Source organism: Triturus cristatus, chromosome 9 (genome assembly GCF_964204655.1).
Source record: "Triturus cristatus chromosome 9, aTriCri1.1, whole genome shotgun sequence".
In the NCBI taxonomy this organism is placed as follows: domain Eukaryota; kingdom Metazoa; phylum Chordata; class Amphibia; order Caudata; family Salamandridae; genus Triturus; species Triturus cristatus.
In genome coordinates this window covers 1,035,635,004-1,035,662,571 of record NC_140592.1, presented here as the reverse complement: position 1 = coordinate 1,035,662,571, position 27,568 = coordinate 1,035,635,004, and the positions used below count along the sequence as shown (strand labels likewise).

The window sequence follows — 27,568 nt, the reverse complement described above, 5'->3', positions numbered from 1 at the left end:
TTTGCGATCGTGTCACACGGGTACAGTTTGGATTAGCCTCTGACGCAGCTCTTTTTCAAACAATAATGACATCTCTCTTTGAGGGCACTGTTTGGGTGAGGTTCTTCCAGGACGATATCCTGGTTATGGGTGGCAACCAAATGGAACATGATGCACGCTTAAAGCAGGTGTTTGGGAATCTGAAAATGCATGGTTTGACAGTTGAATTAGATAAATGTAAATTTTCTCAGAACAAAGTTATTTATCTTGGTCACACCATCCGTCAGGAGGGCATTAAACCCAAGCAAGGATTGGTCGACGCCATCCTGAAAGCTCCCCCCTCCCTCCAACAAGGATGATGTGAGCTTTTCTCGTTCTAACAGAATTCTACTCAAAGTTAATTCGCAACTTTTCAGAAAAAACCTACAACATGAGGCAATTGCTCGAAAGCAAAGTCAAATTTGAGTGGTCCCCCGTTATGTCAAGAGGCTTTCGACCGCATCAAGAAGGATATCGGAAATACGCCTTTTCTGAAAGGTTTTGACCCCAAAGCTCAGACCTATGTCACCACAGATGCCAGCAACAAGGGGCTTGGTGCTGTCCTTGCAAAGAGACTCTGACAACCATGAGGGGGTAGTTGCCTTTGCTTCTCGATCACTGACCGCAGCTGAGGAAAGATATTCAGTGAACGAGCTCAAAATGCTTGCCTGTTCTTGGGCTCTTAACTATTTCAGAGTTTATATCTGGGGGATACAACATCCACTTATACACAGATCACAAACCGCTAATCAAAATCCTCTCCGCATCCTGTTTACAAAATGCCTCCCCAAGACTCAGCAAAATGTCAGTCAAGTTAGACCACAATTACACTGTTGAATACTGGCCTGGGGTTAGGATTAAGTTTGATGATTTCTTAAGCAGATTTCCCTTACCCAATGAGGAGGTCATAGAGAAGCAAAAGGATGTTGTGAAAGTGGCATTACTGTTCAACACTGACCTGGACGGTATCGCAGGTGCTGAATGGAAAGAACACATGCTTAAAGACCCCCACTTTACACAAGGTGTGCAAATACATAAACGGCTTCTGGCCCGAAAAGAGACATCTTGATGAAGGAATCCAAACTTATTGGGAGGTAAGGAATTAATTAAGCGTTGAAAACGGAGTGCTGTACAGAATAGGCAAGTCCATTCTCCCTCCCACAAGACATGGTGTCAAAGATCACTCATTCAAGATCGGAGATATGGTCAAAGTTCGCCTTTAAAGGAAAGTCAGGAAGGGAGAAAGCAGGTTCACTGCTCCCCTTTGCATCAGCAAACTTTATAACAATGCAGCCAGACTCGGTGGTAAATTTAAATTACCTAGACTTAATTTTATGCGGTAAAATTCAAGAAGAATAACTCAGTAATAATAAGAGGCAAAATCCGTGGTATTTGAGGTTATAAAAGGGAATTTATTCCTTACAAAGGAATGATGGTTCGAACCAGGCAATCGAGTTCCGTCACCACGAAGGTTCAGGAAGGGATCAGCAATACATTATTGACAGGTTATAATATATATAGTAAATGCATTACAGTAAAGACAGATGCAGGAGGCGTTACAGCTGATAAGAATACACATACGTAATGAAAAAGGCGTTACAATAGGCGTGCATAAAGGCGTATACTAGAAACGTCATTATGATGATGACACAAGTGGGTGGATCCATAAGAGAATCCTGCAAAGTCAGCAAAAATATATGGCAGAGATGCGCGCGCAGCCGCATGACGTATGATTGACGTGTAACTAGAGGGTGAAGGGAACTTGACATTTAGCCCTACATGAGGAGACAGAAGTCTGGGATGTCAGGACAACCTAGTCCCAAATCATATCTAATATCTTGTGTTTAAGGAACTATACTATCTGGAAGGAAAGGTCTTCTCGGACAAAGCCTATTCTATACTGACTGCTAGTGCGTGTACAAGCGTCTAAGTGTCTACATGAGATGCGAGGGGGCATGGGCCTACCATGGTAACGAAAGTCATGAATTACTTGCACAGAGACAGTAAGGCCGGGCCCTTTGCTCTGCAGCTGGAGGGATGTTTACCTAAGCTACTTAGACAGGAATGCATTTCTCGAGGAGCGGAGCAGATAACTTGAAGGCTGAATACAGTTTTGGCAGGCAACCGGCCGGGCTAGGCACCGTTAGCCGCGCAGGAAGTAAGACAAAGTTCATGGATACAGATACAGGTCCAGGCTGGAGCATTCAGAGGCAGAAGCAGGAAAAAGCTCGATGGCAGAATTCAGGGCCTACCTTGCCAGAGCTGGAAAACGTGAAAAGTATACCATATAAAGACGGTGGCAAGGCATACTTAGGAACGGAATATCTGACCCATTCATGGCAGATCTGAAAGAGGACATATTAACGTTGGACACAATTGTATTTGCGTCTTCATAGCTTGAAGTGGAGGGAACATACATGTACTTGTAGCATGTACATGGAGCCGTTGGGGTCTAGATAGGGGACACAATTGACCATAAAAATTCATATTTCCTCATTCCCTCCTTGTCCCCTACGGACCCTTCATGAAATATCGATCTTCAGGAATCCATCAATCTGTTCATGTAACATCATTTGCTCTTCTTTCTTCTTCCGTGATTTTGAATGAAAACTTGAACGTGGAATACACGATGTGGCACACAGGCCGCAAATCGCTGGTCCACATTGTAGACACAGGCAGCAACTGAATACTATGAGAAGGCCAATACCTAGGAAGGATAGGAATTTCCATCCCCAGGCTGACAACACGCTCCAGAACCAACCGGACCATGTCCAGGTGCCTGGATTCTGATGTATCTGGTTTGCAATCTTGTGAAGACGAGTTATGGCTTTATATACGGATGGCGCGTTTTCTGGGATGAAAACACAGCAACTTGATCCGATGACTCTACAAGCTCCGCCCCTATCGGCTAGGATGACGTCAAGGACAAGACGATTTTGGAGAACAACAATCCGCATCGCAGACTGCTCCTCTGTTAAGTTGCCTAGGGCAGAGGTAGTTTCATTCACTACTGCTTCAAGGGTTCTGGTTAATCTACGTATCAGTTTACTGTTTGAGACAACACCTATGTAAGGAAAGAGACCTTTATTGAAGTCTGTATATTGTTCCCATGCTGTTTCAGTGTAGTCAACAATCGGGATATCTCTCTGGGGTCTATGGTGTACTAGATTGGTATTTCTATGATAATCAGGAGGGGCTAGGAAAACAGGTGGCAGAAGGAATGCAATGTAACAGGTACCATCCCAATCTAGAGGTAGGCGTATATATGCGGTATGACCACATATGAAGTAGGCGTGACGGGAAGCTCTAAATGTAGACTTGCCTTTATCACTGAATTCGATCACAGTAGTACATTTACTATGACCCAGGTGTACTGAACCATTCTTTCTTACACAGAATTCTCCTTTGACTGGTAATACTGACATAGCAGGCAAGACTAGTGCAGCTTCAGATTCAACATTCAGAATCATGAGGTTAGGTGTAAAATTACCTAATCCATATACTTCATTTTCTAGATCAGTTCCTGTTCTTTTGGGAAGTCCCTCCTTGTTAGGATAACAGGCTTTAAGCAAAACTAAGTTCAGGTTTCCCCATACCCAGTTGCTCTGGTAAACTACAGTGTTTGAATCTAAAGAGTTAATCAAACTAAACCATGCTCCACAGGAACCATTGTGTGTGAACGGGTACGGAAAGAGAGGCAGAACTCCTTTGTATTTCTGATAGGGAGGAAGTCGGCCACATATCCAACAATTTGTAACATTGCTGGTCTGATGGGAATGATGTAACATACTAATGAATGTGTTGTTGCGCAGCGCAAATCTATAGGACAACTCATGTGGAGGTAGTTCACTAAAAGAATGTTCGGCAGTAACATTGTAAGCAGAATGAGCACGCTTGAAAATAGGATAATATATGTGCAACAGTATACTTGCAGCAATAATAAAAAGACTTAGAAAAAACATAATCAACAATGTCACTATACAGTGACTATGGAGTGATTTACAGTATGCATGTTTCTTGAGCTGTTTCTGTCTATTTCTCTCTCTAATTCGGTCTAGAGGATACATGTCAAAGACTTAATTCAACCGATTCACCTTGGAGAGGACTTAAACAATCGAATTGTCTGACTTGCTAGACCTTAGTTTCAGTTTATAGTTTTGAGATTCAGTCTTTTCAACCAGGGGGAGTTTTGAATCAGTCTCTGGAAGGGGGCAGGGCTGAGAGTTCAGATCAGACGGTAGTCCATGAAATTTCTTGATATGGCTCGAGTGTAACCAACCCTTGCGACCCTCGACCTTCACTGCTGTCCTCGTCGTTAAAAGTACCAGCTTTGGTGTTTGCCAGCGAGGCTCCAACGGGCTCCTCCTGTCGAAGTTTCGTATGAAAACAAAGTTTCCAGGAACCACTTCATGGGGCTTCACCTCGGTGTTGTCGGGAAAGGCTGCAGCTACCTGTGAACGGCAAGATTGTAGTGCAGACATCAAGGAAGCAAGGTAATCTGTCAGCATATTGCAATCAACATCAGTGATTTTACGAGGTATAGGCGTCCCCCACATATTTGGTGGCCTACCGAAGACCACCTCGTACGGGGATAGCCCTGTGCGAGAATGTGCTACCATTCTCATGTAAAAGAGTGCAACCGGTAAGGCTACTATCCAGTCGACACCTTTCTCTCTACATATTTTAGAAAGTCGTATTTTCAGGGTCTGATTATGACGTTCCACGAGACCTGCTGCCTCGGGATGTCGGACACAGTGGAATTTCCATTGATAGCCTAACAAGAGTGAAATATGTTTCATTAGCTCGGATGAGAACGGCTGGCCATTATCTGAGTACACGGTACGGGGCAAACCATACCGTGGGAAGAATTCACGAACTAATTGTTTGGCAGTAGTCGGGGCAGTGTAATCTGAGACGGGATATGCCTCTGTCCAACGGGAAAGAGCGCATACAACTACGAGGACATATTTGAATCCTCGACATCGTTCCATCTGGATATAATCCATCTGGAGGACTTCAAAAGGATGATCGGGAGGTTGAAATCCACCCTGCTCTACAGGTACGCCTTTACCTGGATTGAACTGACAACAAATCATACAAGTTCGGACTTTCTGTTTGGCTGCAGCTCGTAAGTGTTTGTTGAACCAAATGTGTTGAATACTGTCTAACATAGCTTTCTCTCCTAGATGTGCTGGACTATGTATTGTGTTAATGATAACTTGAACCATTGAGTCGGGGAGAAACCATATAGATTTTCCCTTCGTCATCCATCCCTGATCTGTTTGGATCCCTCCTAATTCAGTCCATTTCTTTATTTCCTCTGGTGTAGCATGTGTCTGTATGTCAATTACATCAAGGGCGGGATCCCTAACTGTCATGCAGTGTGTCGGTGTCGGAACTATTGTCTTTATCAAGTCAGTTGCATGAGTCCTATTCTGTGCTGTTTGCTTAGCTGTTCGGTCTGCTAGGTCGTTACCCTGGGAAATAATATCGGTGACTTTTGTATGGGCCTTACACTTCATGATAGATATTGAAGTAGGTAGATGTATTGCATCTAACAGAGCTTGAATAAGGGGACCGTGTTGAATGTTGGCACCGTGAGAGGTCAAATAACCTCTCTCTCGCCAAAGGACTCCGAAGTCGTGTACGACTCCGAATGCATAACGTGAATCTGTGTATATGTTAACTTTTCTATTCTTGCCTTGAATACAGGCTTGTGTCAGAGCAATAAGCTCTGCTGCTTGAGCTGATAATGTGTCAATACAATTGGTTTCTATGACTTCGGTGTCTGTCGTGACTGCATAAGCGGCCACTAACTCCCCTGTACTTGTTCTCATACATGAACCATCTACATAAAGTGTCAGGTCTGGGTCTGGTAATGGGACATCTGTCAAGTCTTGTCTGGGTTTCGTCGTAATAGTAATGCCTTCAATACAATCATGTGCCAGTGGGTCTGTTCCACTTAATGGCAAAAGTGTGGCAGGATTTAATGTACTACAACGTCTGATTTCTATGTGTGGCTGAAACAATGTTAGTTCGTAACCTGTCAGTCTTGCTATAGTCAAGTGTTGTGTTTGTGTCTGGTTCAAGAGAACCTCTACTGCGTGTGGTACTTGTACTGTCAATTGATGTCCTAATACTATGGAATCGCTTTGTCTGATCGCTAGAGCTGTCGCTGCAACTGATTTCAGACACGCAGGAAGAGCTTGAGCTACGGGATCTAATGTGCTAGAAAAGTAAGCACATGGCTTGTGTGATCCTGCTTGTTCCTGAGTGAGTACTGACAAAGCAGTACCTTCACGTTCTGTAACAAAGAGTGTAAAAGGCTTACTGTAACATGGTGTCGCTAAAACAGGTGCTTGGCATAAAGCTTTCTTTAAGTCTTCAAAAGCTTGTGTATGTTCTGAAGTCCAAGGGAGGACAGTCGATGTCGCTGCCTCCTGGGTTGTCAACTGAATGAGTGGTTTTGCTAAAAATGCATATTGGGGAATCCACTGCCTACAGTACGAAGTGAGGCCTATGAAGGCCCGTACCTTCTTTTGTGTCTTGGGTGGTGGCATGTTTACAATTAACTGGATGCGGTCAGGTGTGAGCTGTCTCCCCCATTTGGACAGCAAGTGCCCTAGGTACACAACTTGCTGGGCACAGAATTGCAGCTTCGAAGGGGACACCTTGTGCCCCTTGTCGGCCAGAAAATGTAACACCGTCAGTGATGCTTTTTCACATTCGGGTTCGCTTCGGGCGGTGATCAGCAGATCGACATACTGAAGCAGTGCAGTGTTAACTGGCATGTGGATACTGTCAAGTTGTCTTTTCAGTGCTTGGCTGTAGATGCTAGGACTTTCTGTAAATCCTTGAGGCGCGCGTGCGAATTTAAAACTTCGTCCATTTAAACTAAATCCGAACAAATATTGGCTTTCCGGATCGATTGGGACGCTAAAGAAGGCGTTCTTGAGGTCAATTACAGTAAAGAACGTTGCCTCTGAATCAATAGCTGTCAGTAATGAAGAGATATCTGGGACCACGGGATATTGTGGTACAATGCATGTATTCAATTCGCGCAGATCAATAACTAATCGATATACTGGGGGTGCTTTTGTATCAGTTCGTTTAAGAATCGGAATGATCGGAGAATTACATACATTGGAGTCGGTTTCTACAACCACTCCTTGTGCAATGAGCTCGTCAATGATTTGCAGTAAAGCCACTACAGCATCTGGAGGTAACTTGTATTGTCGCATTCGTGGTAATACCACTCCTGCTTTGAGTGTGACTCGATATGGTGTAATGTGCATACAACCTACATCAGTGGGGCCTTTTGCCCATAAATGTGCAGGTAGATTCTGTAACCGGTGATCCATGTCTCTTGACACGTAGTGACCTTTAAAGTCACGCAAAAATAGTCGTACTCCGTCCGGAGAACAACATATTATAGCTCCTAGAGCTTTCAATGTTTTTATACCTAACAAGTTTTCTGGACATGATTTTGTAAGCAATAGATCTGTAGTCCGTGTCAATGGACCGACTGTAAATGCAAGCGGTTGCGATACATCGTTAATAGTAGGCTTTCCTGAAAAACCAAGGGAAATATTTTGTGAGCCTGAGAGGGGTGCCCCTGGGACTTCGTCGTGACTTATAGTTGTTCTGCTTGCCCCTGTATCAAGTAAAAACTTTCTGTCTTTCCCTAATACTTGACTCTGTACATAAGGACCCTCTTGATCTACAGGAACCTCAATAAGGGGTAAGCCAACTTCCCTCTCTAGGCTATTTCATGTGTATCGCTGATACTCTGGATAGTCATTTTGTGCATACTGGTACATCTGTTGCGTCGTGTTTTGTGTTGCGGTAATAGGCTGTGGCTGTGGTACCACTACGGTCTGTTGTGGAACCGGCATAGGCTGTACATGTTGAGGTGCTTGTTGTTGGATCTGATCCTGTCTAGGCGGACGTGGTCTCTCCTTGGTTTTACCCGTAGAGATATTATGTTTCAGAACTGCACAATCGTTTATATAATGACCTGGCTGTTTACAATAGTTGCATGTCCCTTTAACGGGAACCGCTGAATTACTGGACTGTGTCGCACCCTTTTTATGACCGTCAGCTGGAACTGACTGAGCGACGAGCATTTTCATTTTCGTGTCTTTCATACGTCTTTGTTCGTGTTCTTGTTCTTCTCTAATTCTATTCTGGTGATACTGTAACATTTGTGAAGGAGTGTTAGCTTGCCAAGTGCTCTCAACTTTCAATACTCTGTTTTTAACCTGTGGCAGGGAATTCTCGACTAGTTTGGTTACAAAAAGATGTGGATAGGACTCGCTACTTGCTTTCAGGCCGCTATTAATACCAAAACATTTTTCAAATCTGGAATAAAAATCACTAGTGTCTTCATCGGGTTTCTGTTTACAAGCTGAAATTGCTCCCCAGTCTTCCTTTTTCGTAGTTAATAAACGTGGCAATACTTGTACTAATAATCCTAGCAATGCTTTAGTTTTGTCCCCAAGCCCTACGCCTGCAGTTCAGGCATTTTCTTCGTTTTCTAATGCGGTCCAATCAATCTTTTGGTCTCCCACCTCCCACTCTTTTTCTTTGAGTTTCTCGTAAATACCGGCAGGCAATAATACTTTCAATATTTTCATAATGTCAGGATAGGTATAATCACCCATGAGTAACATGTCCTTTAGTTCACGGTGAAAACCTGCTGGATCTTTGTCATGGCTGGGCACTAATTTTTTCATTTCCAATAGTTCTATTTTAGTTATGGGCGTGTACACAAACACGCATCTAAACGTATTATCATCATTTCTAACTGGGTGTACTTCGCGTAAGGGATTCTGTCTGTCTATGTAATACATTTTTCTCTCCATGGAAGGAGCTGGATCATGTTCTGGACACAAAAAGGCACTATATCTATGTCGGTATTCTAGAATCACTTTAATTAGATCGGTACCTAGATCTCTCCATTTATTCAGTAGTAGTTCTATCAGTATATCAGGTAGGGGACCAGGATCGGAGTGTTGGCCTTTATATAATATAAGGAGATGTTGTATCATGTATATACTAGCTAAACGCTGTTCATCTGGGGCGAGATTCAGAAACGTGTGTGCTAGTGCATCATCACTGTATTTTTCAGAGCTGTCAGCCCATTGTACTGCTGACCTGGCTAATTCTTGTTCATCCATAGAATCGAGCACATGGTACCCCCTTCGTTCTCGAAGTAATTTATCAGTAGCCTGGAATAAGTGTTCAGGGGTCCTTGGATTTGAGATAACTGTTTGAAAAATTCTGTTACATTCTGGACGTATCGGACGTATTGGATTATTAAAAGATCTTCCTTTTCCTACATAAGCTATCGTTTGTCTAGCTGGTAATTCTAATTGTCCTGTATTCATTTCTGACTGTTCCTCATCCTCTTCCTCTGATTCAGTTTTATCTGCTTCTAATCTTCTTTCATGTATTCGTTCTACTTCTTTTCTGATCTTTCGGCACATGACTTCTATATACTTCTGTTTATCATGTTTTCCGTCTGCTATATTCTGACCCCATCTGGTAAGTACTTGCATTTCCTCCGGCTCTACCTCAGGCCTATCTCTGTTTCTGATCAAGCAGTTTATAAAAAAGCGTAACAATAATTTCTGCATGTCTACTTTCTGGTATTCCATGGCCTCGCCAATACTTTCAGGACCTTGCCCTGTTTGGACAAAGCGATATATTTTGTCTAGATGTTCAACCATTCCTGGTAATGTCATTAAATAGTTTGCAACTCGTCGTAAACGTACTGAAGATAGCAACATTCTGTCGTGTTTACCTGGCACTGGATCATATCTACAATCTGTAAGAGGCTCATTTAATATATTGTCATTAGCTCTTTGGGGTGTACGTTGGTGTGCTAAATCCCTATAAGTCAATCTAGTTGCTGGCGGTGGCGTGGAAAAACCTCCTGTTGCACCTCCTGAGGTGCCAAGTCCAAAAGGATTTGTTGGGTGTAGGGTAGAGAGTGTGGATGCAGGAAGGACTGTAGAAACAGATGGAATGTTTAGAACATGAGGAGGGGTTTGTTGCTGCGGAGGTGGGTGCAGCTGATCTTGGGGTTGAGCGTCGTTAACAGGTGGTGTGCGTGGCTGCGCACCATTAGTATATTCGTGGGCTGCATCATCTAAATAGGAAGAAAGGAAAATGTCCTTTGCGGTCTTGGGATGTACTTTAATCGGGAGTAATGGAGGTGGCAGATCTTTTGGTACCTCCAAGGTGGCCTTAGGCAAACCCTCGGCCAGAAGAGGATACATACCATTCATAAGAGTGTTTCGTTGTCTGTCTACTTGTTCTGTTTTTACTCGGATACCTTCGTCAATTAATGTTTTCTCGGGCTCTTTCTGAATCTTCCCTACTTTTCTCTTCCTTTCTGAGCGCTTTCTCTGTGCGTCTATGCGATTCTTTACGCCATAGTTCAATGGCATCTTTCTGTGACTGTCTGGCTTTCTTTTTCCATAATACTTCTTCTATTCTCATGATGCAATCTGCATCCCATGTTCCAGTAGCGGGCCATCTCTGACTCTCTGCTAAATCCTTGGTGTAGTCCACCCATAGATCAAGATATAATACGGCATCTAGGCCATGTTTATGGTACATAAAGTACCCTGGAGTGTCCCTAGGTGGGATGGGAACAGCTTCCTCGAGTATCCCCTTTCTAGTTTTTATCTGTCTTAATTTTGAAAATAACGGCATCTTAAACCTTGCTTCTTGATTCTTACTCGGACTTGAACACAATTACAATAAACACAACAATGAAGATCAAACAATCACTCATACCACGACATTTAAAACATATCACAGACTTTTTTTTAGAAACGAACAATAATAATTAGAATAAAACTAGTTAACTGCATAATACTAGATATACTGTATGTACTGCTAAACAGTACAGATACACTGCTAAAACAGTGCAGTGTACCCAAACCTGTCTTGACCGGCACAAACTAATGTGCACGTCTAGATGCGTCCCCAGCAACGGTACTCACCGGGAAGCACGGAACGGAAGGCCTCGGAAGTCTGGACTGGACTAGACCAAACTGGACTGGACTCGACTCGTGACTTGGATACTTCGGAACTTCGGAATCTGGTGGGCCTCTGTATACCTCGGATCTTGCTCTCTCAGCTAGGCTCTGGTCGGGATTCTCCGCACTCCTCACCGCCTCGTCTGGGTGTTGATCGCAGCCTCAGTCGCCCCCGTTAGCCTGAGGGAGATACAGGAAATCCTGCGGGTACGCGTAATTGTCCGTCCGGCTGTGGCAGGAGACCGGGTCTGCAACGCACCTCCGGCGCGTGGGGTGTGAGAGGTGTCCCTATTCGGGCGCCAATTATGTGGTAAATTTAAATTACCTAGACTTAATTTATGCGGTAAAATTCAAGAAGAATAACTCAGTAATAATAAGAGGCAGAATCCGTGGTATTTGAGGTTATAAAAGGGAATTTATTCCTTACAAAGGAATGATGGTTCGAACCAGGCAATCGAGTTCCGTCACCACGAAGGTTCAGGAAGGGATCAGCAATACATTATTGACAGGTTATAATATATATAGTAAATGCATTACAGTAAAGACAGATGCAGGAGGCGTTACAGCTGATAAGAATACACATACGTAATGAAAAAGGCGTTACAATAGGCGTGCATAAAGGCGTATACTAGAAACGTCATTATGATGATGACACAAGTGGGTGGATCCATAAGAGAATCCTGCAAAGTCAGCAAAAATATATGGCAGAGATGCGCGCGCAGCCGCATGACGTATGATTGACGTGTAACTAGAGGGTGAAGGGAACTTGACATTTAGCCCTACATGAGGAGATAGAAGTCTGGGATGTCAGGACAACCTAGTCCCAAATCATATCTAATATCTTGTGTTTAAGGAACTATACTATCTGGAAGGAAAGGTCTTCTCGGACAAAGCCTATTCTATACTGACTGCTAGTGCGTGTACAAGCGTCTAAGTGTCTACATGAGATGCGAGGGGGCATGGGCCTACCATGGTAACGAAAGTCATGAATTACTTGCACGGAGACAGTAAGGCCGGGCCCTTTGCTCTGCAGCTGGAGGGATGTTTACCTAAGCTACTTAGACAGGAATGCATTTCTCGAGGAGCGGAGCAGATAACTTGAAGGCTGAATACAGTTTTGGCAGGCAACAGGCCGGGCTAGGCACCGTTAGCCGCGCAGGAAGTAAGACAAAGTTCATGGATACAGATACAGGTCCAGGCTGGAGCATTCAGAGGCAGAAGCAGGAAAAAGCTCGATGGCAGAATTCAGGGCCTACCTTGCCAGAGCTGGAAAACGTGAAAAGTATACCATATAAAGACGGTGGCAAGGCATACTTAGGAACGGAATATCTGACCCATTCATGGCAGATCTGAAAGAGGACATATTAACGTTGGACACAATTGTATTTGCGTCTTCATAGCTTGAAGTGGAGGGAACATACATGTACTTGTAGCATGTACATGGAGCCGTTGGGGTCTAGATAGGGGACACAATTGACCATAAAAATTCATATTTCCTCACTCGGTGATGGCAAAGTTTGGCATATGAACAGGTTGGCCAAATGCCATTCAGTGGGAAAAGAGCCGAGTCGATGTCAGCCCGATAGTGCTATTAAAGATTTGTCGAGTCCATGTCAGCCCAATAGTGCTAATAAAGATTTGTGGGTTGATGATTATGATGATGAACCTTAAAGGGGACACAGTTCCATGCTTTTTGATAATAGAATGTGTTCAAGAAATGAAGATGTTCAAGACAGTGGTCCTCCACCCACCGCTGAATCCAGTGATTGTCATACACCGGACCAGAATGAAGTCAGTCCTCCCGCTCCCACGCCCTTTCAGAGCGATGAAGGAGATTCACATTCTGATACTAAAGCTGTCTCACAATCGTGGTCTCAGGGGAAGGTTTGGTAGAACCATTAGCGATCCACATTCTGAAACTGAGGTTGTGTCCTGAAAATCACAGTCCCAGAGGAAGGTTTGGTAGAGCCATCATCGAACCCAGACGACTAGATGATTTCGTTTGTGAGTAACTACATTGTTAAACATTCAAGAAAGGAAGATGTGTTGTATTTTCTGTCCAGGTCACGCGCCAGCAAGGTTCTATTGCTCTCCTGCGCGAGAGCCCCGAGTGTTATCCTTGCCCCCTCATTGCTCCCCTAACGTTCCACATTCCATTCCCTTATTCCCCTGACACCCCTAACGGTTCCAACGGACAGTGGGGACCTGTTCCCTCTGAACCGCACAGTTGTGCAAAATGCTCTGTTTTAATTGTCCGTGCTTCTTGAAAACGAGCCACAGCCCATACAATGAGTCCTGGTCTTTGCTGCTACAGCTGTGGTTACTGCTATTGTCCCTGTTGTGGCAGTAGTGGTTGCTACTATGCTCCCTTTTGCAGTTACAGCTGTCGTCACTGTTCTAGCCCTACCTGTGCTTTTTATTGTTGTTGCTGCTGTGTGAGAACTATTGACAATGCTGTAAGAGCAGTTGCGGCCGATTCTTTGGCCATGGCTGGGGTTAAAACTGTGGTCGCTGCTCTAGTACCGGTCGTGTTGGTATATCCAGTCCCTTCTGTGCTTGCAACTGTTGTAGCTGCTATGATGGGGGAAATAACCTATACAACGCAGGCTTTACCAAAATATTACTTTATCACGTAGGTAAGTAACACGCAGGCAAGTATTTGTACCTTTACCGTGCAGGTAAGTACTCTTGTTAATAAAATTATTAGCAAAGCCCAGTTCTCAGTTTTTACTGATTTATACAGATCGATACAGACATAACACCGTTTATTCTCCTGTCTGTATTTACTTTTAAATATGGATGAATACAGAAAAGAGTTTTAGTTGGAATATTCTCACAATTGCCAATCACGAGTGCTAGGTCACTAGCTGTGCAGGATGACCGTTGGGAGAGTTAAACATTTTAAAAGAATTCCTAATGCAGGTGTTCTACAATGAAAATGTTTTCAAATGGCTTTATTGTACAATAAACTGCTAAAACCCACATGATCCTCAAACCTGAGTAAGCATTTGTCGCTTAAATAAAAGTGGACACCTATCAATTGCAGCTTAATTTTTTTTTTTTTTTTTTTTACACTAAACACAGAAAATGGATGAATATAGATCAAATGAGCAAATAAATATGGATATATATGGAAATGTAAAAAAAAAATACAGTAAAACAGAGTAGGTGTGGGTAGTGATAAAGGGAGGAAAGGGTAATTTTAGGGTGTAAGGGTGAGTAGTGGTAGAAGGAGGTACAGGTACCTTTAGGGTGTAGGGGTGGGTAGTGGTAGAGGGAGGTATGGGTAACTTTAGGGTTTAAGTAGTTGTAAGGTCTGTATATGTAGGGGTTTCTTTTAGCTATTGAAACTTTACAGAGTGTCATGTCTATACGTATTTATAATTTCATTTCAGTTTTTGTATAAAAAAAAAAATCTACTCTATCACCCTTTGTCCCATCCTTCTTCTCAAGCTCATCCCATACCTTTCTGAATACTATAAACTCCCAAACACCCTTTCTCATACTACCCTCCTTTTTAAAACAACCACCCAGCTATTTCTACAGCAACATTTTTAAGCATAGGACTAGCACAATGCCAACCTGAAATGAACAAAAGCAACCCCTTAAAAACTTTGCTGTAGAAATGGCAAAAGACTTTGTCCCTTTCTATCTTGGTGTGGATGGAAGTGCGCTAATCCTATGCTTAAAGACTAATTTGGCAACGGTCGTTCTGGCAGAAACTCTTTGTTTTTCGCACAATAAACACTTGTGTACTGGGTTAGTGTGCCGCATCCTTTGTCCATCGGACTGGATTTCTTGTGAGTATGTATATGTGTGTGTATATTTTATACATGCTTAATGTGCGTGGTAAAGGCACCTGTGTGGACAAGGCAAGCTTTGCAATTGTATGCGTTTTAAAGTCCTACACTCCTGTGATAGTAGCTGTTACTGAGGTGTGATGTAATGGTGCTGGTTTCTGCTGCACTTCCTACTGTTGCTATTGACTTTACTGTGGTTACAACTGTAGCTACTGTTGCTATTTCCCCAACCATGATGTCAGTTGGGGCTGTCACTGTGACCTCTGCTCTGGTTACAGCAGTGGTTGCTGGTGTGGCCCCTGTTATGCTGGCAGTCATTGTCTCTGCCATGGTAACAGATGTGGTTGCTGTTGTGGCAGATGTGGCTGCTATTGTTCCTACTGTCATGGATTATTATAACTGATTACTATTAGTGTCACCACTATGGTGGAAGCTGTCATTGCTGAGGTGGTCCCTGCTGTTTTCACAACTGTTGCTGCTGTGATTGCAGGAGTTATGGTTTGTATTATGGCTTCTTGTTGGTGCAGTAGTCACTGCGTGGTTGAAGCTATTGTGGTTGCTGCTGTTGCTCCAGCCATTGTGGTAATTGCTGTGGTTGAATGCAGAGTAGTGGCTGCTGCTGGGGTCATTGCCCTAGGTGCTCCGGTCCTTCAGGAAAAACTTAGTCTGGATTAGTTAGACAAGCATATCACTGCTGACATAGCGCAGTTTCCTACTTTCTTAACTCCTATTCCCATGTATGTTTCAGCGCCAAGAAACCGTTGCTGAAAGAGCGCTTGGAGTATAAATAACATAACAAATGGTAAAGGGCACGAAAAGAAGCCAAGTTCACCACGGTGATGCTCTATAGAGATTGGGGACTGCAAAGATAATGTTATGAGAATATTTTAAAGAAAAGGTAAATTATTTAGTAAAATCTTATAGGGGTTAGTTTCACAGACGAGGGAGATGGAATAATGACCTAGTGAAAAAGCGGGGTTTAGACATGGTTCACAACAGTAGGAATATTTTTTCCTGCTAAAGTGATTATTCCGCATGAATGGAACTCCTACATTTTTTGGCTTTAGTGACCTGCATTCCGCGAGAGGAATTTAAGATTATTCCCTACAGGTTCTTAACTATTATCCCACAGAAAGCCAATTTAGAACTAGGACAAATTGGTTTAACCTTTTATGACAAAGCCACTGCAGTATGAATGAATGGAGACCCTAGTTTTAAACTGCATGGTAATTCGGTCAGTGATAACCCTGAATGTATGAAGTGTTTTGAACATAATTAAAACTGCAGTTGTGATTTTATTTTTTGCCCGTTAAATTAATTTGTGTGGTTGGGTTTTTCTTTTTTTGCTTTAAGTTCTGACCTGTTTTGTGGAATTTACTACTGAAATGAAGGCAAGTGTCTGACTGATAGGAGTGTTTTATGTACTGCGTGAAGGGCAATTTGTACGTTAAAGAAAAACTACCCTGGTGGGAAGGAGGGTTCTTTAGAATACTACTTGAGACGTATCTGTCTTATGGAAGCGGATAACTTGCAGCTTTTAAAAACGTTCTGAATCTCAAAAGTATTTGCGCATATAAGTCAGACTTGCACCTGCTTTTATCCTTGAGTAAAAGTGCACTTTTCAATTCACCAAATATGATTTCACACTATTCAACTGATTTTGTGTGTGCTTAAAACTATGAGAGAGTGAATTTTGCGGGGTTGGAAAGTTCTTTCGATTTTGTGAATGCCTACAAATGGATGTTAATAAACTCCTCCGACTTCCTTTTCTGGAAAATATTAGCAGTTTGCTTTTAGTTAACTCTTCTTCAAAGAGGGAATGGAAGGGAACATCTTTCGAATTGGTGTGACCATGAGGGATGTGGTTACCAGACTTAATCCTAGTAAACTTTAATTTTTAAAAGTAGTAGTCTATATCCCTGCAAGGTTGAAAACCTCCATGTTTTTTTTCTCTTTTTTGTGAATCTGGCACAAACAAACTGTGAACCCATGAATTGTATTAAGTATAAAAGGAGTGCAGAGAATGTGTATTGACTGCCACTTTAAAATAAAATTCCGTGTGCCATTTCATTGTTCTTTTGGTCATGTTGTAATTGGCTCTAGTTGAGGCTGGTGTTTCCTCTTCTATCATCCAGTTATGTAAGGTAAGTGGAGACTTTCTTTTTTTACATTGTTGCTCTTTCATAGTCATTGCCTTCTTTCACTGGATCTCTGTTTAGTGTATTGGAATGCGGTCTTTTTAGTATTGAAGTAGAGTTGGTATCATTCCTGTGACAAGTGCACATTTTTAAAATACTGGTTCTTTTAAGCAGTCAGTTTCCCATCAGTTAAACTATTGTTTTTGTTTTATCTTAGTTGGCAGATGCTTTACCAGATTCTACTAAGAACACAAACGTAAACAACCCAAGAAATGATCCCCAGCCCCAGGGATGGGCAAGTTCTAATGCTTGGGGAAATACACCGACTGCTCCCTCGTCTTCTGGGACACAAGTGCCTGCACCTACTGCACCATACCCTTCTGGACCTGCTGGACAGCACCCCCCTGGGCCGGCTGGGCAGTACCCTTCTGGACCTGCTGGACAGCACCCCCCTGGGCCGGCTGGGCAGTACCCTTCTGGACCTGCTGGACAGCACCCTCCGGGACAATATCCACCTGGACCTGCTGGACAGCACCCCTCTGGACCTGCTGGACAGCACCCCTCTGGACCTGCTGGACAGTACCCTTCTGCTCCTGCTGGACAGTACCCTTCTGCTCCTGCTGGACAGTACCCTTCTGCTCCTGCTGGACAGTACCCTTCTGCTGGACAGTATCCGTCTGGGCCTGGCGGACAGTACCCACCAGGACCTGGAGGACAGTATCCCTCTGCTCCTGCTGGTCCTTATCCTTCTGCACCTGTGGGGCCTTACCCATCAGCCCCTGCAAGTGCACCAGGATTCCATCCAAACCCTCCCGCGCCTGGGCCCCCAAGTTCATATCCTGGTCAATCTGGGCCTTCTTCTGCCCCTTCTGTGCCATATCCTACACCGAGTGCTCCATTCCCTGTACCTCCTAGGCCATTTGGTCCAACAGATCCAGCTGCCCCTTCACCTCTTGGGCCATGGGGCACCATGCCATCTGGGCCGTACGGATCAACGATGGGAGCGCAGTATCCAGCACCAAACCTGCCTTATTCAACCACAGGGCCATACTCCCAGCCAGCTGGAGTTGCACCTGCAGTACCATGGGGTTCCGTTCCACCTGGGACATGGGGTCCTCCACCACCAGGCCAATTTTCTGCTCCTCCTGGATCATATCCAGCACCAGGGCAGTATGCTCCATCAGGCCCATCTCAACATGTAAGTATGACAATTTTCCTATTTTGTTAAACTATTGCCTGCCATGATTTGCCAAATTGTGAAAGATAGCAAACTTGCTTTGCCAAATTGTGACAGATAAACCATTTTCTTTGATTCCTGCATTACAAAAACAGCCCAGATATTGCAAGACACACTGGTTAGCTTCTAAAGGAGACATATTTTTCAGTTATACCACAACAGATTGTTTACAAGTATGCCAACATATACACATGTTTAAAACATTATACCTTAGTGCCGGATATAGTCACCAAACCTCTATTTTTATTCAGTTCAAGAACACACTCTTTTGTCAAGTTTCTCATTTCATTGAAGTGATAGGTCTAGATAATATTGGTATGCCGTGTCCCTTTCGTTCAGATTTATGGGCTGACCAAAACAGGTTTTTGTTTGTAGTGTAAACAAACGTGTGTACTCATCTTGTGACACATATGCATGCATGTGTGCGCAGCTGCCATCTTGTTTGATTCCAAGATGGCCATGTTCACTGGTGTCCATTTTACTGTACTGGTGTCCATTTTACTGTACTGTTCCAACATGGCAGCCGTCCATATAGAAACAAAGTTAAAATAAATATAGCGTACTGGAGGATGTAAATATTTGTGAGTGGTGTGGTAGTATTTTGCAGCTACTGGGCAACATATTAAATGTTTTTTTGTTTTTTTTGTAAGACTGGATTGGGAAGGGCCTAAGACCACTGGATCAAGTTAGACAGGGTTAATTATCCTATCGCTGGTGTGAACATCGTGTATGGGAATTACTTTTTTAAGTAGCTCAAATCCACTACATGATGTGTGCCGATGCCAATCAGTGGGAAAAGCCAGTCAAACCACAGTAGCTAATGGATGACAGGGACTGTACAAAAATAAATGTTAATTGCATGTGGTGCTATATGTGGTGCTATAGATCCACTTGCTGTGCATACTCCTATCATTTAGTTTGGGGCTCTGTCCGTTGGAACTTGTTTTTCTTTGAAGAAGTCTTTTGAGTCATGAGGTATCTAGGACTCATGCCCCACCCCCCCCCTTTAGTTTTAGGTTTAACTTTTTTTATTAGCAGTATTATTGTACATACAAGTGCAGCTCTGCCATTTAGTGTACATTGAACAATTATGCAGGAGTATATTTTTAGTACAGCCAGCACTACTGCGACCTTCAATTTCAATATATTTCACCCGGTGCATGCGAGGCAGTCCGTATGCTACAGAGAGATGAGTAGGCTTAACTGAAAAAGGCTGAGAACTTACCCTTACCAAACGAAACCGTGAAATCCCCCCCATCCACCTCCCCCCCCCCCCCCCCCCCCCCCCAACACTGGTATGCATATTTCCTCATTCCCCTATGACGCCATTGTGAAGAGATTGGGCATTATCAGAGATCACTTAATCCCAGAAGTATCTTCCGTTGCTGTTAAACGGAGTCGGAGGTACTTTGGACACGTAATTTCATTGAATTCGATGGACAACGGGGTCAGGAGGGGCCGCCAAACCTCTTTAAATCACCGAGCCTGTGAGTGAGGGCTGTATGCGTTCCATCCCCAAAATGTACCACAGTTTATGGAGCCAACCTGTATGGGTGGGTACCGTTTGCGTGCCCCAGTGCGTTAAAATGTTTTAAAGTGCCGCCCCCAGAGCTAAGCCCAACTGTTTTCCTTTGAGGGACTTCAGTGAAAATGTTAGGGGATTGGGCAATCCTAATATCACATAGGCCGGGAATCGTGGAATCTGTGTCTCAAATGGTCTATTAATGTCATCTAAGATTTGAGGCCAGTAATTAGACCGAAACACGGCAGTCCCATAGCAAGTGTAGCAAAGTCCCTTCCATGTCACAGCCCCGCCAGCAGGTAGGGCTACGGTCTGGGTTCCCCTGGTGTAAGCGCACAGGTGTCGGGTACCAGTATGTGACTATCTTAAAGACTGTTTCATTACTGGCAGTGTTTCTCGCTGTATGTTTGGCACTATAATAAATATCCCCCCCATTCCTTCTTCGATAGGTCCCTACCTAGCTCCCTCATCCATCGTCTGACTGGGTGTAGGCTTTGTGGGCGCCAGCTTGTGCAGCATTCCATAGAGCTCGGAAATCAACTTTTTATCCGATATCTTTGTGACCAGCCATTTTTCATATTTTGCCAGTTTTCTATTGACTTTGGTGTGTATGTACGGGTGTAGGAGCCAGTGTCTGACCTGCATATAGCGATACCTTTCTGTCTCTGGGAGTGTGTAATCTTGCCTCAGAGAAGGGAATAATCCCGTCTAGATTAAACAAGTGGCATGCTGCCTTACAAGGCGTTGCTTACCCGTCTCTGAACGCCTTAACATCCCTTGCCGGGGAGAACTCTCTGTTCTCAAAAAAGCCGTCATCGGGGAGGGGAATGACGTAAGCCCTCTTCTCGCGGCCACCTCCTCCGATGCGTCCATCACCGCCCTGGCAATAGGGTACCCCATTAGACCTTGCGGCCTAAAAGCCTTTCTCAAAAAAGGAACCTTCCACAGTGAAATCTGAGCCAACCTTCTATCTTGGAACAGCCACCGCTTTTGGACTCCTCCCAGTTCCATTCAACCAGGTACCTCAGTTGAGCTGCTCTATAGTACTCCGCTAGATTCGGGATCCCCAAACCTCCCTCTTCCACTCTCAGGAAGCCGAGCTCTCGACGCATGCATGGTCTCGCCCCTACCCATACGTATTAGCTTATCCTTCTGTAATGCATTAAGTGTCCCTCTCTGTGGTTTGGCAGGTAGCGTTTGAAATCGGTACAGTGCTTTTGGTAGGGCCGACATCTTGATTGCGGCCACGCGACCCATTAGGGACAGCTGGTGGTGTCGCCATGCCTAGAGACCTCTCTTGATCTGTCTGGCAAGTTTGTCGTAATTCATGGTGATCGTTTGTTGAACCGACTGAGCCAGTTCGATCCCTAAGTATGGGATCGAGTCTGTTACTTGTATCCCCGAGAACCGCTGTCTCCCCCCTCAATGAACAGAGCCATGCCCCAGCCAGACAGTATCTGCGACTTTCCCACATTGGCTTTGAAGCTAGAGACCCTCCCAAAGACCTCCAACTCCAGCAAGAACGCCGAAACCGACCTCACAGGGGGGGGCCTCTAGTGATGCCAATATGTCATCAGCGTATAGGCTTATAACGTGCCTTTACCCTCCAAATGGTATGCCGCTGATGTCCAGGTCATCCCGTACCCTCTGCACTAACGGCTCGATGTATAAGGTGAAAAGAGGGTTGACAGCGGGCACCCCTGCCTGGTTGTATGGGGAAGGGACAAGAGGAGATCCTGTTAACCCTAACGGAGGCGGCGGGAGAACTATAGCAGCTCACTACCCACGCTCTAAATCTTTCCCCCAACCCAAAGTGAACCAGCGTGCAGTCTAGGAAGCCCCAGTTGGCCCGATCGAACCCCTTCTCTGCGTCAGCAGTCAACAGCAGTGCATTCATGTTCGTTTGGTGGGCCTCGTCGATCAAGTGAAGGATCTGTTTCGTGTTGTCCCCACCTTGACTATTTTGGATAAAGCCCGCTTGATCAGGGTCTATTATTCCGGGCATCATTGGACCCAGTCTCGCCGCCAAGATGCCCGTGAACAACTTGAGGTCTACGTTCAGTAGGGACGCCGGACGGTACGAGCTGCATTTCCTCATGTCCTTTCCAGGCTTAGGTAGGACCACTATAGACACTGCCAACATATCGGAGGGGAGCCTGGCCCCTCGAATTAAACAGTTGTGTCAAGACCGGTGCTAGCAGGTGGCAAAAGGACTTGTAAAACCCCCCCGAGAAGCCGTTCTGTCCTGGTGACTTGAGAGGCTTGAGCCGTGCTATCGCCCCAATCACCTCCTCAATCCGAATCTGGGCATCCAGCAACTCTGTCTGGTCCCTAATTAGCGTGGACATGTGTTCCCCTTGCAAGTAGGATGTCATCAGTCGCTCCGACTTATTTTTCCGGGTGTATAAGTCTGTATAGAAGTCCCTAAATGCGTGCGGTCCCTAAATGCGTGCGCTATGTCCTCCTCTTCCGTGAGGCCCTCCCCCCTTGACGTTCTCTGTTGTCTGTACCCTCATCTGATGTCTCGCCCTGAGTTTACCTGCCAGCAGGCGTACCGTTCTAGCCCCTCTGCTGTCAAAGGAATGCTTGAGTCTCAGCGCCGCATACTCTGCCTTGTCAAGGTCTAGCTCCGCCAATTGCGCCCCGCCACTTTCAGCTGCCGCCACACTCTAGGTTCCCCCGTCAGCTATGCACCCGTTCGCGCTCCAGCACTTTTGCTGTAAGATCCGCCCTCTTTTCCTTGCACTCTTTAACTTCTGCCGCTGAGATCTCAATTAGTTCCCTCCTCCACACCGCTTTCAGGGCCCCCAAGAATGTAGCTACTGATATGTCTGTGGAGTCGTTTACTTCCCGGTACCCCTTGATGCACTTAGTAAGCTGTAGTGTTACCACCTCTTTGTGGAGCATAGTTTTCCTCAGTCTCCAGCCTCTCTGTGGTTTCCGTTGCGGTAGTAACTGAAGCCAGACAGTCGCCGCATCATGATCCGAAAGCGCCGCCGGAGAAATGTCAACCTCTCCCACCAACTTGTTGATCTCCACCTTACCCAACATGTGATCCAGACGTGCATACGTTTTATGTGCGTGAGAGTAATATGAAAATTGCGATATTTGGGGGTGCGCCTCCCTCCACAAGTCCACCAAGCCCATCGACTGGAGCCACTCTGCCTTCCTGTGATATCTCCCCTGTCTGTGAGTATCGATTGCCTGACTTGTCTATGGTATCGTTCATGACTATATTCAGATCACCCCCCTATGATCGTCTTACGTTCTTGCCCGTGCATGACCTCTGTGTGCCTATTTCAGAAATTTTTCCTGACCTGTGTTAAGTGCATAAAAAGAGCCTATCAATATGGTGTGTCCCCCAGTCTTGAATATATGGGCCAAGAGTCTGCCTTTGATCTCGGCCACCTTTTCCCCCACTGTCCCCTTGAACCGTTTGGCCTCTAAGATAGCCACTCCCGCCTTATTATCTGGGGTGGATGAGGAAAAACTGTTGGGGAAAGACGCGTGACCTCAATCTGTTCCAATCTTTGGAGAGGAGGTGAGTTTCTTGGAGGCACACATCTGCCTTAGAGTTTTCCAAGTAGGAGAGGATGGACCTCTGTTTAATGGGATTGTTAAGACCTCTCACGTTGTGAGTGAGTATTTTCATTATGGGTTGGGACATATGGTATTGTTGGGAAGGTACTCTCGCTAGTTTGTCTCTAGATCCGTGTGGTCCCACCTCTCCTCTGGTTCCATTACGTGTCCCCTCTCCATTGAATGCGACCTATCCCCTCGGTGTCAGCATTCTGCATACCGGTGTCCCACCCGCCCCTCCCTAACCCCAACTGTGGATCCCCGTGAACCCCATAATGTCCAGGACCTGCCAAACCTTTACGCGTGTCCTTGGTGTTCAGAAAGGTTACGGGCATTGTGTGGCCAATTTCCTGAGCATCCCCGCTTCCATCAGATGACTCCGCCAACCATCCAGCCCCGCATATACCACTTATCTGTCCCTCAATTGTCTAGGATGCCCTCATGGGGGGATTTCCCCCTCAACAGCGTCTCCAGCACCGCCTGTCTTTCTTGTGTCATAGTCGTGGGGTCCGGTCTCCTCGCTCGCTCTGTGCTTCTCCTTCCGGTGACCTTTTGTCATCGATCTCTGAGGTCCTGACCTGTTGGCTCTCCACCTCCTCTGGCTGCGGGTTCTCGATGCCCAGCACCCTGCAAGTGTCCTGCATCGATCGGAGTTGGTGTAATTTGCCTTGACACTTGAAGATTAGTCGGAATGAATGTCCACAAGAGTATGGAATTCCTTGGTTCCGAAGGTGTGTAGTTGCCGCCCGAAACTCCTTCCGCTTCTGGAGAGTTATGGCCAGAGCTTGGTAGAGGGCGATGGGGTGGTCTTGGTATTGAATAGGTTGCTTATCTCTGACTGCGCGTACTATGCGCTCTTTTAGTTGGAAGTCCGGTATGTAGGTCAGGATGTCCGGCTGGAGTGCCGGTGCTCGACGTGGGAGACCCACTTTGTGTGCCTTGTCTATTTTGATGTCGAAGTCCGGTGGGACATCCAGTATACTCCGGAAGAGACCCTGTAGATATTGCGTAATGTCCGGGCCTCCTTCTTTGGGTGGAACTCCCTCAACCCAAATGTTTCATGGAGTGCGATTTTTCCAAGTCTTCAGTGTGCAGGCAGAGAATCTCTTGCTGCAGTTGTTCTTTTTCCTCCTCTCAGGCTTGTTCTTGATCTGCGATGGAGGCCACGCGTTCTCCCACGTCGTCGATGTCCCGTCGCACCTCCTTCATCTCTCTTGCAATTTCTCCTTTCAGTGTCTGAATGTCCTCTCTCAATGTGCTGAAGAGCGTCTCCAGGAAGGAGTGGGTGACTGGGGCCTTGTGGGGCTCCGTGTCCTTCCCACATTGTGCTGTTGGGGAGAGTCTCCCTTCTCCGCTACCGGTTGGCGGGAGTTTGATCAGCATCTCTTTGAGGGTCCGGTCCTTATTGCCCGGTAGTGAAGTCATGGCTGCTATGTCTCCCCACGAGTCCCTGCTCCAATCCGCCTTGTCGCAGAGGGGTGCGCGTCCTGTCCCCCGTTAGTAACTTTCCACCAGGGCGGTAGTGGGGAGCGACCCTTAACCTTCTACCAGGCAGGTCGCTCCCCACGCCGCGCAGCTCCGCCGGTCTGTGCCCGTGCTCTAGCTGCCACTTCCGCTGACTGCAGTTCGAGGCCCGCCGTAGGTTTGCATCTGTTTTCTGGCCTGTATTTTGTTGTACTGTTTTCTGCTCTTTTTCTGCCAATTGCACTGTATTTAGTATCCTGTACTTTGTGATCGTTTTTTTTATTCCCCTGCCTTTGTGCCCACCTTGCCTTCTGTTCCCTTTCACCGTTCATCACTCCTGTTTTCCCACCCCTGCGTCCCCTCCACCCGCTCACCCATTCGCCCGCTCCTCCTCCCAGCTGCTCCTTCCTCCTACTGCCCCTTCTTATGGCGGCCGCTGTGCGGACGCACTCAGGCAAGCCCGTCTGCCCCTGGACCGCGCCCAGCGGCAGAACCCCGCAGACGCCACGACGCCTATCTCCGCTACGACTCTAGCACCCTCCACGCACTCTACGCCGGACGATCACGCACCTGCTGCCTGGCCGCCCTGAAGCGCACCCAAGGACCCTTCTCCTGCAAGAACTGCAGCTTCACCAGCATCCGGCCCGCCAACCCACCGACCAGGAAAGAACCCAACTACCTCAGATGCATTCTTTTCAACACACGCTCCGCCCGCAAACACGCCGTTGAACTCTGGGACCTACTCGACTCAACCTCCCAAGACGTCGCCTTCCTGACGGAGACCTGGCTGAACCCTTCCTCCGCACCAGACATCGCCATAGCCATCCCGGAAGGCTACAAGATCACACGCAGGGACCGAACCAACGGAGTAGGAGGAGGAATCTCCATCGTCCATAGGAGCACTCTGAGTCTCGACCAACACCGCCGACACCCTCAGCACTGCCGAACACCTGCACTTCCAGATCCACACTGACCCAAACACCACCCTCAGAGGAACCCTCATCTACAGACCCCCCGGACCCTGACCACAGTTCAGCGACTTCATCGCCGACTTCGTCAGCGCACACGCCCTTGCCTCCACGGACTACATCCTCCTCGGGGACCTGAACTTTCTCCTCGAACAATAACAACACCAACTCCACCACCCTGATCGCCAACCTCGGACTCAGACAACTCGTCACAACACCCACCTACTCAGCCGGCCACACGCTTGACCCCATCTTCACCGCAAGCCCCCACGTCTCCTTCAACGACTCCACCGATCTCCACTGGACCGACCATCGCTGCATCCGCTTCACCTTTCGAAAACCCACCACGCACCACTGCACCCAACAGATGCATCGCCGCTGCTGGAGCAAAGTCACCGAAGACCACCTAACCACCACCCTTGCCCAGAGCCCACCCACCGACCCTGACACCACCGCCCGCAACCTCAGACAGTGGATCGACGACTGCACCAACACCCTCGCCCCACTCAAACCCTCCAACAGTCACACCAGCAAGAAAGCCAGCTGGTTCACTGAAGACCTCCAGGCCTCCAAGCAAACCTGCTGAAAGCTGGAGAAGAACTGGCTCCGTGAAAAGACAGCTACGCAGCCCACAAGAACGCCACCCGCAGACACCATCACCTCCTCATATCCGCCAAAAGGGCCTCCTTCAAAGACCGCATAAACAACAACGCACACAACAGCAAAGAGCTCTTCAACATCGTGAAGGAACTCTCCAACCCCAGCTACAACACCGACATCCTACCTTTGCAAGACCTGTGCGACTCGCTGGCCACCACCTTCCAGCGCAAGATCGCAGACATCCATGACCGCTTCAAAGCCATGACCGCCCCGACAACCACTGAGACCTCCGCCCCCCACGACCACCATCCTCACCAACCACCTGCTCTCCTGGACCAACATAGACTACGACACCATCAAGATCATGAACACCATCCACTCTGGATCTCCGTCAGACCCATGCCTACACCGTCAACAAAGCCAGCACCACCATCGCACCCCATCTCCGGAAAGCCATCAACATCTCCTTCGAGACAGCAACCTTCCCGGAGAGCTGGAAGCACGCCAAAATAAACGCCTTACTCAAGAAACCCAAGGCGAACCCCAAGAACTTCCGGCCCATCTCCCTGCTCCTGGTGAAGGTCCTCGAGAAAACCGTCAACCAACAACTGACCCGCTACCTCGAGGAGAACCGCATCCTGGACCCATCCCAGTCTAGGTTCTGCAGCAACCACAGCACCGAAACTGCCCTCATCGCCGCCACCGATGACATCAGGACCCTGCTAGACAATAGAGAAACCGCAGCCCTCATCTTCCTGGACCTGTCAGCCGCCTTCGACACGGTCTGCCACCGCACACTACGAACACGCCTCCATGACGCCGGGATCCAAGAGAAGGCCCTGGACTGGACCACCTCCTTCCTCCTTCGGCAGAACACAGAGCGTCTGCCTCCCCCCCCCCCCTCCTCCTCTTCTTCCCAACCCCCCCTCCCCTTCCGCTCCGAAGCCACTGAGATCATCTGCGGCGTAGCCCAGGGCTCATCCCTCAGCCCAACGCTGTTTAACATCTACATGGCACTGCTCGCCCACGTCGCCCGACTGCACGACTTCAACATCTCTTACAGCTGATACTCTCCCTCACCAAGGACCCCCACACCGCCAAAACCAACCTCCACGATGGAATGAAGGCAGTCGCCGAATGGATGAGGAACAGCCGACTGAAGCTGAACTCGGACAAGACGGAGGTCCTCCT

General features: G+C 46.6%; 1 protein-coding gene across 1 annotated transcript in view; it reads left to right on the top strand.

Moving 5' to 3' along the window:
* LOC146799298 (uncharacterized) overlaps window positions 1-27,568 on the top strand; it is a 216,288-nt gene that overhangs the window by 88,067 nt on the left and 100,653 nt on the right. Inside the window, exon 3 of the mRNA XM_085626828.1 lies at window positions 17,225-18,205. Within this exon, the coding sequence (XP_085482954.1) occupies window positions 17,280-18,205 (926 nt within the window). The 5' untranslated portion in view covers window positions 17,225-17,279. The remainder of the gene's footprint in view (window positions 1-17,224; window positions 18,206-27,568) is intronic.